General features: G+C 43.7%; 1 protein-coding gene and 1 long non-coding RNA gene across 3 annotated transcripts in view; one reads left to right on the top strand and one right to left on the bottom strand.

Moving 5' to 3' along the window:
* NUP85 (nucleoporin 85) overlaps nucleotides 1-496 on the bottom strand; it is a 28,139-nt gene extending 27,643 nt beyond the window's left edge. Inside the window, exon 1 of one of the 2 annotated variants that reach the window (XM_027518787.1) lies at nucleotides 181-496. In XM_027518787.1, the coding sequence (XP_027374588.1) occupies nucleotides 181-213 (33 nt within the window). In that variant the 5' untranslated portion in view covers nucleotides 214-496. Of the gene's footprint in view, nucleotides 1-162 lie in introns of both variants that reach the window. The other variant, XM_027518786.1, reaches the window with a different exon arrangement.
* A 95-nt stretch (nucleotides 497-591) lies between these two features.
* Nucleotides 592-2,574, top strand: LOC113878266. Its single transcript, XR_003506960.1, has 2 exons — nucleotides 592-737; nucleotides 2,489-2,574. It is a non-coding gene; the product is annotated as an uncharacterized LOC113878266 (long non-coding RNA).
* The last annotated feature ends 10,947 nt before the right edge of the window (nucleotides 2,575-13,521 follow it).

Genomic DNA, 13,521 nt, shown 5'->3' on the forward strand with positions numbered 1-13,521 from the left:
AAGGGAGCAGAAACCCAGCGACCACCGCAACCCACACGCGGGGAGCGAATTAATGCGACTTCCGAACGGGGGGCAACAGTGAAGGGGCCGGGCACCTCGCCAGCGGCAAGGACGAGACGGACCCAATCTCCGGGCCCCGGGGTGGGGGTGGGGGAAGCGTACTGTTCGGGGCCCCCTTACAGTGACCGTCGGCTCGCCGTCGAACTCCTCCATAGCGCCGCACCACAGCCTCCGGGAACCCGCAGTGCCGCCTAGGCTGGCGCCTCAGGGCTCCGGCTCAGGGCCGGCTGCGAGAGAGGACCCCGCGCGTGAGCGCCTCCCGCACTGCCTGCAGGCCCAGCCGCCCGCCGCGGCGAGGGCTTCTCCTCAGAGCCACGGCCACCCCTCTGCGGCGCTCCGCACGCTCCCCTCCTTCTGGCCTCGACCACACGAACGGGAAAGGCAGCGCCAGGGGCGGCCTGCCCTCACGGGACCGCTTTCGCCAGATCCGGCGCCGCCGCGGACACCCCTGAGCCGGGCGGAGAGAAGGCCCCCCGGGGATGGCGGGAGCGGCGGGGAGGCGGCTGCGCGTGCGCGGCCGAGGGCGAGCGCTCGGTTTGGCCCCGGCGGGAGCGAGCTCACCACCTCTGCCGAGCCTGGGTTTCCTCCCCGCGCCTTGGTCTGCAGGCTCGCGTCGTCGGCGCCGCTGCTTTTTCCATGGCAGGAGCCCCTTTGGTCCATCGGGCTTGTGTACGAAGGTATTCGTCACCAGCCCCTACCCCAAAAGGCTCCAGAGGCACGAAGGGGACGAGATTGATGCAGATCAAACAGCTGGGAAATGGAGACCCTGGGCTCAGTTGAACACAAATACTGATTTGTTATGGGCTTCCTAGGTGGCTCAGTGGTCAAGAATTCCGAGACGCGGGTTCGATCCCTGGGTGGGAAAGATCCCCTGCAGAGGAAAATGGCAACCCTCTCATACTCTTGGCTGGGAAAATCCCATGGACAGAGGAGCCTGGCGGACTACAGTTCATGGAGTCGCAAGAGTCGAACGCGGCTTAGCGACTGAACAACTGATTTGTTATCTCACCAAAGAAAAGCAGGAGGAAAAAAAATCAGGGAATTCGAATCCCAGGTCTTGTTATGGAAAACTTCAAAAATGCTTCGGTAACCTAAAGGAGTTATTTATTTTGTGAGTGCCATATTTACAAATGCATAGACATACAAAGAAGAGAATATTATTGGTTCTGAATTCCCAAATAAGAGCATTTTTGTTTGTTTTTTAACAAGCTGGAGCTAATTCGATATCTTAAACCTTTGGAAATGGTGCCTGAAAATGTAGCAGCTCTTATTATTTAGAAAAGAAATTCGATATGAAAATAAGACAAATTTTCAGTAATTTACTTGGGGAAGCACTTCCTTCACTGAGATGATTCTCAACGACCTATTTGAATAGTAGAAATAAGATGACTTGGAATGTTAGGAAAACCCTGTGACCCCAATAGTTTGTTCTTTTGAGATATACATTTTTTAGTAGAGAGAGAAAAATCCTGTGGTTATCACAATTTTACTCAAATCTGCATCTCTGAAGTCAGCCATCCATAGGATGAAATTTAATGTAGTTTCACACAAAATTTCACGCTGTTCTACCATCTATGTCTTGTTGCATTTTCCAAATGTTTCACAAAGTTTCTCTGATCTGAGCATTTTTGACACCATTGGTGTGGCTATGAGAAATTACAGTCATATCCATTTTTTAGTGGGTGAAAAGAAGCCTGATAGTTTCCAAATGTAAAATAAACCCTTAGTAGCAGATAAATGAGTTTTTAAAAACTGGCTATTATAGCTGCTCTATTGAAAGTTTTAAAAGCATCAGAAGTGAAGTTAGATCAGATCAGATCAGTCGCTCAGTCGTGTCCGACTCTTTGCGACCCCATGAATCGCAGCACCCCAGGCCTCCCTGTCCATCACCAACTCCCGAAGTTCACTGAGACTCACGTCCATCGAGTCAGTGATGCCATCCAGCCATCTCATCCTCTGTTGTCCCCTTCTCCTCCTGCCCCCAATCCCTCCCAGCATCAGAGTCTTTTCCAATGAGTCAACTCTTCGCATGAGGTGGCCAAAGTACTGGAGTTTCAGCTTTAGCATCATTCCTTCCAAAGAAATCCCAAGCTTAATAAGACATTGATAGAAATGTCTAATTTCCTCCAGAAAAAAATTATTCTGAAAAGAATTTGAAAAGGAATAGATACATGTATACATATAACTGAATCACTTTGCTACTGAATCACTTTGTACACCTGAAAGTAACACATTGCTAATCAACTGTGTGTGTACAGTTGCTCAGTCATATCCAACTCTTTGTGACCCTCTGGACTGTAGCCCGCCAGGCACCCCTGTCCAAGGGAGTTCCCAGAAGAGAATACTGGAGGGGTTGCCATTTCCTTCTTCAGGGGAATCTTCCCAACCCAAGGTCGAATCCGCATCTTTTGCATCTCCTGCATTGCAGGTGGAGTCTTTACCAATGAGCCACCGGGGGAAGGCCATTAATCTATTGTACTCCAATATAAGACCAAAAAAAAAAAAATACTCTGGTAAACATGAAAGACCAGAAGGAAAAAACATCCTCAGAAGAAGACCTGAGAAAAAAAGTAACTTGAGTGACAAAACAGAGCTGTCCTGTTCACTGAAGGCTGTTGAACAGAATCTAACCTCTGTTCAGTAGATGCCAATAATACCCTTGACAGTTGTGACAACCAAGTCTCTAGAAGATGTAGGTGTGAGGACTGGATGAAGACTGTCGAAAGATACAAAATTCCAGTTATAAGTAAGTACTTGCTAAGTTGCTAAGTCACTTCAGTTGTGTCTGACTCTGTGTGACCCCATAGACAGCAGCCCACCGGGCTCCCCTGTCCCTGGGATTCTCCAGGCAAGAACACTGGAGTGGGCTGCCATTTCCTTCTCCAGTACATGAAAGCGAAAAGTGAAAGTGAAGTCACTCAGTCGTGTCTGACTTAGTGACCCACGGACTGCAGTCTACCAGGCTCCTCCATCCATGGGATTTTCCAGGCAAGAGTACTGGAGTGCGGTGCCATTGCCTTCTCCAAAGTAAGTATAGGGATGTAATATACAACATGACAAATGTAATTAACATGACAAATGTAATTAACACTGCTGTATGTTACATATGAAAGTTGTTATGAGAATAAATCCTGAGTTCTCATCACAAGGAAAACAATTTCTATTTCTTTAATTTTGTATGTTTATGACATGTTCAGTAAACCTACGGGGGTCCTCATTTCATGATACATGTAAGTCATTATTCTGTATAGTTCCGTTGTGTCAATTATATCTCATTAAAACTGGAAGGGGAAAAAAAGTCTCTAGATATTCCTAGTGTCCCCTCGGGGGCAAAGTCACCTCTTTTAAGAGCTACTGGCATAGATATTCAACCACAGGAAGAGAGGAACAGCTTAGTTAGTATAGTTAATATTAATGAAATATTCACCTATTCAGAAGAATTACAAAGACATAAGAGCATGGAAAAGTCAAGAAACTTTTTTTAACATGTTTTTATGTGAACCATTTTAAAATTCTTCATTGAATTTGTTACAATGTTGCTTTTGTTTTATGTTTTGGTGTTTTGGCCCCCAAGGCATGCAGAATCACAGCTCCCTGATCAGGGATCAAACCTGCACCCCCTGCATTGGAAGGCGAAGTGTTAACAGCTGGAACGCCACGGAAGTCCTTCTTTTTCCTCACATAAATTCACTTCCAGGAAATAATCAAGAGACATTTGAATAGTTGCCAAAAAAAGGGAAGTAAGAAATGTCTCACAGTTAGAGAAGGATTATGTAGTCATTAAGAGGTAATTAAAAGTTTTAAAGATTTCCTTTTTGCAGTAAATGTACATCCAGAGAGGCATTATCATGTATATTTTGTAAATGAAATTTGATTTGTACCCAGTTGTAGGCACTATGATTGAATTGAACAGGCGCAACACAAAATTGAGTAGCTAAAAGAAATAGAGGAGTTAAGACAAGTATTGGAGAAGGAAATGGCAACCCACTCCAGTGTTCTTGCCTGGAGAATCCCAGGGATGGGGAAGCCTGGTGGGCTGCCGTCTATGAGGTCGCACAGAGTCGGACACGGCTGAAGTGACTTAGCAAATAGCAACAGCAATAGCAAGAGGTAATTAAAAGAAAGAAGATAAGACTTCGCAGGTGGCTTGGTGGTAAAGAATCTGCCTGCCAATGCAGGTAGACTCCGATTCATTCCCGGGGTCGGGAAGATCCCCTGGAGAAGGAAATGGCAACCCACTCCAGTATGCTTGCCTGGAGAATCCCATGGACAGAGGAGCCTGGCTTGCTACAGTCCATGGGGTCGCAGAGAGTGTGACACAAGTGAGCGCACATGCACGCGTGGAAAAGGTAATTATAGCAAATGTTTATAAAGATAAAATTCAGTAAAGTCTTATTTTTAAATTTTATTTATTTAATTTTTCGCTGCCCTAGGTCTTTTGTGGCAAGTGGGGGCTACTCTATTCCAGTTGTTCTGCACAGACGTCTCTTTGCGGTGGTTTCTCTTGTTGCACAGCACCGACTCTGGAGCGCCCCAGTCTTCAGTAGTTGTGGTTCGTGGGCTCAGTAGTTTCAGCTTTCTGAAACTGGGCTTAGTTGCCCTTCAGCATGTGGTATCTTCCCTGACCAAAGATGGAACGCCTGTCCTCTGCATCTGCAGGCTGATTCTTAACCACTGGACCAACAGGGAAGTCCACAATGAAGTGTAATTAAAAATTTTCTCAATTTTGTAAAAAACAATAATAAAAGCTATCACTATTTATGCAGAAAAATATATTGACAAGAGTGTGTATTATTACTCTCACAATTGGAAAAAAGTTATCTTGGAAATTCTTTGGTGGTCCAGTGGTTAAGACTCTGCAATTTTATTGCCTAGGGCCTAGGTTCAATCCCTGGTCAAGAAACTAATAACCCACAAGCCCTTAAGTGGAGCCAAAAGATAATAATAATAAATAGGGGGTTTCCCTGGTGGTCAAGTGGCTAAGACTTCATCTTCCAATACAGGGGGTGCAGGTTTGATTCCTGGCTGGGAAGCTAAGATCCCACATGCCTCGTGGCAAAAGGACCAAAAGATAAAACAGAATCAATATTGTAACAAAATCAGTAAAGAGTTTTTAAATTTTTTGGAAAAAAAATCAGTAATAATAAATAGGGCCTATTTAATAATAAATAGCATGTGAATTGAGTGCAGTTGCGCGTAGTTACATTCTTTGGCACTGCCTTTCTTTGGGATTGGGATGAAACCTGACCTTTTCTAGTCCTGTGGCCACTGCTGTTTTCCAAATTTGCTGGCATATTGAGTGAAGCACTTTAACAACATCATCTTTTAGGATTTGAAATAGCCCAGCTGGAATTCCATCACCTCTAGCTTTGTTCATAGTGATACTTCCTAAGGCCCACTTGACTTCACACTCCAAAATGTCTGGCTCTAGGTGAGTGATCACACTATTATGGTTATGTGGGTCATTAAGATTTTTTTTTGTATACTTCTTCTGCTTCCCAAGTAGCTCAGTGGTATAGAATCCGCCTGCAATACAGGAGACCTGGGTTGGCTCCCTGAGTTGGGAAGATCCCCTGGAGAAGGGAAAGGCTACCCACTCCAGTATTCTGGCCTGGAGAATTCCATGGACTATAGTCCATGGGGTCACAGAGAGTCGGACACAACTGAGCAACTTTCACTTTCCCTTTTCACTTTCTGTGTATTCTTGCCACCTCTTAATATCTTCTGCTTCTGTTAGGTTCATACTGTTTCTGTCCTTTTTTGAGTCCATCTTTGCATGAAATGTTCCATTGGTATCTCTAATTTTCTTGAAGAGATCTCTAGTCTTTCCCATTCTATTGTTTTCCTCTCTTTCTTTGCATTGTTCACTTAGGAAGGCTTTCTCATCTCTCCTTGCTTTTCTTTGGAATTCTGCATTCAGATGGGTATACTTTCCTTTTCTCCTTTGCCTTTTGCTTCTCTTTTGCCTTTCTCAGCTATTTGCAAGGCCTCCTCAGACAACCATTAATAATAAATAGGGTGGTCCAGGTAGCCCTAACCTAATGCTGGTGGCTGGGGTTTGATCCCTGGTCAGGGAACTAGATCCCACATGCCACAACTGAAAAAAAAGAACCTGCCTGCCACAGTGAAGACTGAAGATCAGAGATCCTGTGTGCTGCAACTAAGATTGGACACAGCCAAATAAATGCTTTTAAAAAATAAAAAAGAAAACGTTACCTTTTAGCATGTTTACCACGTAATTTAAAATTTTTAAAAATTTGAGACCAAGTTAAACTTCCTACAATTATATGAAGAAATTTACATGTGGATAAGGATTGGGAATTAAGTGTTGCCTTATGGGAATGTGAATTAAAATTTTTTGTTCTTTAAAAAATATTTTACTGATAAATATTTTAAATACAAATGTAGATATATATGCACACATACATGAATAAGGCCATTTTGTAAAAAACCTGTTTTATAGCCATCACTTCAGTTCAGTTGCTCAGTTGTGTCTGACTCTTTGCAAACCCATGGACTGCAGCACACCAGGCCTCCTGTCCATCGCCAGCTCCCAGTGTTTACTCAGACTCATGTCCATCGAGTTGGTGATGCCATCCAACCATCTCATCCTCTGTCATCCCCTTCTGCCTTCAATCTTTTCCAGCATCAGGGTCTTTTCCTGAGTCAGTTCTTTACATCAGGTGGCCAAAGTGTTGGGAGTTTCAGCTTTAGCATCAGTCCTTCCAACAAATAATCAGGACTGATTTCCTTTAGGATGGACTGGTTGGATCTCCTTGCAGTCCAAGGGACTCTGAAAAGTCTTCTCCAACACCACAGTTCAAAAGCATCAATTCCTGGGTGATGTATATAATTCATGTATATATCTATACATGACTACTGGAAAAACCATAGCTTTGACTAGATGGACTTTTGTTGGCAAAGTAACATCTCTGCTTTTTAATATCCTGTCTAGGTTCATCATAACGTTTCTTCCAAGGAGCAAGCATCTTTATAGCCATACTAATGTACATAAGACTTCAATTGAGAAATGGAGTTAAAGCTGCTCTAGCCCTGTGGTTCTCAAACTTTAGTAAACTTCAGAATTATCTAGAGGGCTTTCTAAGCCACTGATTCTTGGACTCTTTCCCCAGAACTTCTAACTCAGTAAGTCTGAGCTAGGGCCTGAATCTATTCTAATTTGTACTTCTAACAAGTTCCCAAGTGATGTTGCCCAAGGGACCATCCTTTGAGAACCATCCTTCCAACTCTGCCTTCCCTACCTTAGGGTGAGAGTAACCAGTCACAGAGAGGAGCTTGAAGAGTACAGCTATTATCTCTATTTGGCACAATTGCAAAATATAAACTTTGTTCAGTTTGTTTCTGTTCATCTTAGAAACACAACAGATCCTTCCTGAATCCAGTAATGGACAAAGGAGTAGGACTGGAGTGTTTCACAGGATAGAAGAACTTGCAATTGTCGTACCAGTGTAGAGATTGCATTCCTGATACAACACCTTGCAGGAACCCTAAATCAAGCGTTTCTGGTATTCTCACGCCAGGTACTACGTTACTATTGCGAAGGTCAGTCAGTGAACGTTTATCCAACACTTGCTTTCAGGAACTTGTTATCTGCAGAGACTATGAAACTGAAAAGTGACAATACTTGCCCTCAAAAAGCTTACAGGACCATTCATTAAGTTATGTTTGTGCAATGTAAATATTAATGTTCAGTGATGAAATATTCAGTTCAGTTCAGTTTGGTCACTCAGTTGTGTCCGACTCTGCGACCCCATGAATCGCAGCACGCCAGGCCTCCCTGTCCATCACCAACTCCCGGAGTTCACCCAGACTCATGTCCATCAAGTCAGTGATGCCATCCAGCCATCTCATCCTCTGTCGTCCCCTTCTCCTCCTGCCCCCAATCCCCCCCAGCATCAGAGTCTTTTCCAATGAGTCCACTCTTCGCATGAGGTGGCCAAAGTACTGGAGTTTCAGCTTTAGCATCAGTCCTTCCAAAGAAATCCCAGGGCAATCTCCTTCAGAATGGACTGGTTGGATCTCCTTGCAGTCCAAGGGACTCTCAAGAGTCTACTCCAACACCACAGTTCAAAAGCATCAATTCTTTGGCACTCAGCCTTCTTCACACTCCAACTCTCACATCCATACATGACCACAGGAAAAACCATAGCCTTAACTAGATGAACCTTTGTTGGCAAAGTAATGTCTCTGCTTTTCAATATGCTATCTAGGTTGGTCATAACTTTCCTTCCAAGGAGTAAGCATCTTTTAATTTCATGGCTGCAGTCACCATCTGCAGTGATTTTGGAGCCCCAAAAAATAAAGTCTGACACTGTTTCCACTGTTTCCCCATCTATTTCCCATGAAGTGGTGGGACCGGATGACATGATCTTCGTTTTCTGAATGTTGAGCTTTAAGCCAACTTTTTCACTCTCCTCTTTCATCAAGAGGCTTTTGAGTTGCTCTTCACTTTCTGCCATAAGGGTGGTGTCATCTGCATGTCTGAGGTTAGTGATATTTCTCCCAGCAATCTTGATTCCAGCTTGTGCTTCTTCCAGTCTAGCGTTTCTCATGATGTACTCTGCATAGAAGTTAAACAAGCAGGGTGACAATATACAGCCTTGACGTACTCCTTTTCCTGTTTGGAACCAGTCTGTTCCATGTCCAGTTCTAACTCTTGCTTCCTGACCTGCATACAAATTTCTCAAGAGGCAGGTCAGGTGGTCTGGTATTCCCATCTCTTTCAGAATGTTCCACAGTTTATTGTGATCCACACAGTCAAAGGCTTTGGCATAGTCAATAAAGCAGAAATAGATGCTTTTCTGGAACTCTCTTGCTTTTTCCATGATCCAGCAGATGTTGGCAATTTGATCTCTGGTTCCTCTTCCTTTTCTAAAACCAGCTTGAACATCAGGAAGTTCACGGTTCACATATTGCTGAAGCCTGGCTTGGAGAATTTTGAGCCATAATTCTCAAAATGGAATATTACTCAGCTATTAAAAAAATAGTGAAATAATGCCATTTGCAGCAATATGGATATATCTAGAGATTATCATATTAAGTCAGAGAAAGACAAATATATCAGGCATATTCTTTACTGTCCGAGTCACCAAGGAAGCCTGTCACTTACATGTGGAATCTAAAAAACTGATACAAATTGAACTTACAAAACAGAAATAGACTCAAAGACATAGAAAACAAATTTATGGTTAACAAAGGGAATAGCAAGGAGGGGGAACAAACCAGGAGTTTTGAATTAGCATATATACACTAATGCATGCATACACACTAATACGTATAAAATAGGTAAGCAATTAAGGACCTACTATATAGCACAGAGAACTATACTCAATACCTTGTAATAACCTATAACAGAAAAGAATCTAAAAAAGATACACATATATAACAATCACTTTTGCTGTTCCCTTGAAACTAACATAACATTGTAAATTAACTATACTATAATAGAAAAATTTCAGCGATTGTACTGTGAAATGGAACAATATTTCCCTACATTTAATACTCCAGCTGATACATTTAAAGTGAAATGTACCAGCTTCTTGGCTTTGACTGCTGGTGCAAGCTTGGGTCCCATCTTCTTTGCCATGATCCAAGGGTAGAAAGTTGGAAGGTTTCCACGAGAGATTCTGTGATGTTGTCTTCAGATTTCCTGCAGTATTCAGGAATTGAATACTCATTATTCCTGGGGCTTCCCAGGTGGCTCAGTGGAAAGAATCTTGCCAATGTAGGAGATACAGTTTCAATCCCTAGGTCAGGGAGATCCCACATGCTGCGAAGCAACTGAGCCCGTGTGCCACGACTACTGAGCCACATGCTGTAGCTACTGAAGCCCATGTAGCACAAACTCTAGAGCACCCTAGAGTTTGTGCTCCACAAGAGAAGCTACTGCAACGAGAAGCCTGTGCTCTCTGCAACTAGAGAGTAGCCCCTGCTCTCTGCAACTAGAGGAAAGCTCGTGCAGCAGCAAAGACCCAGCACAGCCAAAAATAAATAAAACTTTATATATAAAAATAAGTCAAAACAACTTGTGCTCCCACTACTATTCTGGGACTTTTTTCCTGCACATTTTCATCTCTCTGAGGCCTTCCACTGCGGCCTGGATGCAATCCTGCAGTAATCAAACTCGGCTCTGAGTCAGAAGTCTCAGGTCTACTGAATCTACCACTTCAAGCTGGGTGACCAAGTTACCTGAACTTTCTTCGTCTCAGTTTCTTTGCCTGCAAAATGGGAATAATAATAATACAGGCTTTGTGAGGATTAAAGGCTTAGCACAGAATCCCCACATAGTAATCACTCAATTAACGTTTGCCAGTTTTTCGATGTATATTACTCCATGTACTTTCTCTCCCCAAAACACCCTTTTCCAGCACACAGCCTCCCCACAAACTTCCCACTCCTATGGAAAAGATAGAGGGAAAATCTTAATGTTGGGAAATTTATATTTTTCACAGTTTGTTTCCCCTGGCAGTTGCAGAGACTCTCAGTATTCAGTTTTAGTAGATTGCCTAGGCTCAGCTCACAGAACTCCAGTTTGTCATTGGAACATGTGTTGTTCACATGTTTGAATACACGTAATGACTTTCTATAGAGCTCCTTTGCCTGAAGGTGATTTTTGTAATTTAGCAGAACTTTAGAAGGGGGGATGATATTGTAGGACCCCCCTGTTACCTCGAAGCTAACAACTAAACAACCATTTGATTATTGGAGTCCCCCACATTTTACTGAGTCTAAGTTTGACATGACATGTTCCTCTTTGATGGTTCTGCCATCCTATAAGCCTGGGAAGATGTGTGATGGCAATAGAAGACCTGGGATCAGGGACTTCTCTGGTGGTCCGGTGGCTAAGACTCCACACTTACGATGCAGGTTCCCACATGCTGCAACTAAGACCTGGTGTTTGGTTTTAGTTGCTAAGTTGTGTTCGAATATTGCAATTCCATAGACTGTAGCCTGCCGGTCTCCTCTGTCCATGGAATTCTCCAGGCAAGAATACTGAAGTGGGTTGCCATCTTCTCCAGGGGATCTTCCTGACCCAGGAATTGAACCCAGGTCTCCTGCATTGCAGACAGATTCTTTATTGACTGAGCTACAAGGAAAGCCCAACAATGTGAAGTGAAAGTCCTCAGTCATGTCTGACTCTTTGCAACCCCATGGACTATATAGTCCATGGAATTCTCCAGGCCAGAATACTGGAGTGGGTAGCCTTTCCCTTCTCCTGGGGATCTTCACAACTCAGGGATTGAACCCAGGTCTCCCACATCGCAGGCGGATTCTTTACCAGCTGGGCCACCAGGGAAGACCTGGTGTAGCCAAATAAATAAATATTTTTAAAAATATTAAAAGATGCTTGCTCCTTGAAAGGAAAGCTATGACAAACCTAGACAGCATATTAAAAAGCAGAGACATAACTGCCGACAGAGGTTTGTGTAGTCAAAGCTATGGTTTTTCCTGTAGTCGTGTTAGTCATGTATGGATATGAGAACTGAACCATAAAGAAGGCTGAGTGCCGAAGAATTGATGCTTTTGAATTGTGGTCCCAGAGAAGACTCTTGAGAGTTCCTTGAACTGCAAGATCAAACCAGTCAATCAAAAGGAAATCAACCCTGAATATTCATTGGAAAGACTGATGCTGAAGTTGAAGCTCCAATACTTTGGCCACCTGATGCAAAGAGCTGACTCACTGGAAAAGACCCTGATACTGGGAAAGATTGAAGGCAAAAGGAGAAGGGAGTGGCAGAGGATGAGATGGTTGGATGGCATCATCAACTCAACGGACAAGAGTTTGAGCAAACTGTGGGAAGTAGTGAAGGATAGGTGTGCTGAAGTCCATGGGGTTGCAAAGAGCTGGACATGACTTGGCCACTGAACAACAACAAAAAGTCCTTGGTTCAGGAGAGCAAGGATAGCACCTCTTTTTCTTTCTCTACAGTAACTGGCACAGTACCTAACTCCTTCATTCCCTGGCATATAATAGGAGCTCAGTCAACACTACTTGTCAGATGTGTGATAATGGGCAAATTATTAGCTCTTTTTGAGCCTCAGGAGTAAATAAATACTAATACACTTGGATAGGTTTGTAAAAGGAGGAAAAGAACTAATACTAGTAAAGCCCTACTCACTGCCTGACACAGTGCAGTTGCTTCTCTTCTCCTTTCACTGCTTGTATATTGCCTCCCCTCCCTACTGCAGTCTGATCCCCCCACACCCCCAGACAAAATTATCCTAGCACAGGATCTTATGCACAGTGATGGTTTCAATTAGTCAGTCATTCAGTGTATCTTTACACATCAAAAATGCACATAAGCTTAGAGTTGAGAGAGAGCAGGTACATTCAGGACACCCCAAGTAATTGATTATGACTGAAGCAGAGATTTTGAGGAGGAAATGATGAGCCTGGATTAGCTCTCAAAGGGCTTTGTAGGTCTTATATGAATTTTGAACTGTATCCCATAAGGCAGAAGATTGCCACTGAACCAAGGAGTGGCAGAAACTTTTTTTGATTTTGTTTTTATTTTTAGAATGGTTTGGGGTTCTGGGGCTTTAGTGTGCTTAAGAATCACCAGGGAAGCGTGTTAAGAAAGAGGGATCCCTTGGGACTTCCTTGGCCGGCCAGTGGTTAAGACACCTCGCTTCCACTGCAGGGGGCACAAGTTTGATCTTTGGTCAGGGAACTGAGATCCCACATGCTGTATGGCACAGCCAAAAATTAAGGGGGGAAAATGCTTAAGAAAGAGGGTTCCCAGAGCCATACTGCCTGAAAATATGCATTTAAACTAGCGCCTTAGGGACTTCCCTGGTGGTCTGTCTAGTGGCTAAGACTCCCAGACTTCCACTGCAGGGGGCTTGAATTCAACCTCTGGTCCGGAATGAGATGCTGCATACCCCTAGATGCTGTGGCCAAAAACCAAAACAACAAAAAACGCAGCACCTTAGATGATTCTGATTTACTTAACTATTCAAACGCAGTTGGGACACAACTTAAAACCAAAAGATCAGTGGCCCTGGAGAGATTTGAGTTGAACTTAGGCTTTCACCGCCTGCCCGGAATCAATCTGCTTTTCTTGGCCTGTCCTACATCTAAGGCCTCAAGCCTCCTCTTCACCTTGGAGGACCAGCTGGAAAGCTCAGCAAATGGAATAGACCCCAAAGACTGGACAGGCAAGAATACTGGATGGGTTGCCATTCCCTTCTCCAGTGGATCTTCCCAATCCAAGGTTTGAACTTGGGTCTCGTGCACTGCAGGCAGATGCTTTACTGCGTGAGCCACCAGGGAAGCAAAGAGTGGACAGAGGCTGAAAAGAAGTAGGTAGGTAGAATAGGCAAGAAGTAGGTAGATTTGACAGGTATTTGAAAGGGGGAATACACAAGACTTGGGGATTGACTGTATGGGAAGTGTGTGAAGGGGTCAAGGATGCCCCCTGGCTTTTTGGCTTAAAGCAA

This window comes from Bos indicus x Bos taurus, chromosome 19 (assembly GCF_003369695.1).
Source record: "Bos indicus x Bos taurus breed Angus x Brahman F1 hybrid chromosome 19, Bos_hybrid_MaternalHap_v2.0, whole genome shotgun sequence".
NCBI classification, from domain to species: Eukaryota; Metazoa; Chordata; class Mammalia; order Artiodactyla; family Bovidae; genus Bos; species Bos indicus x Bos taurus.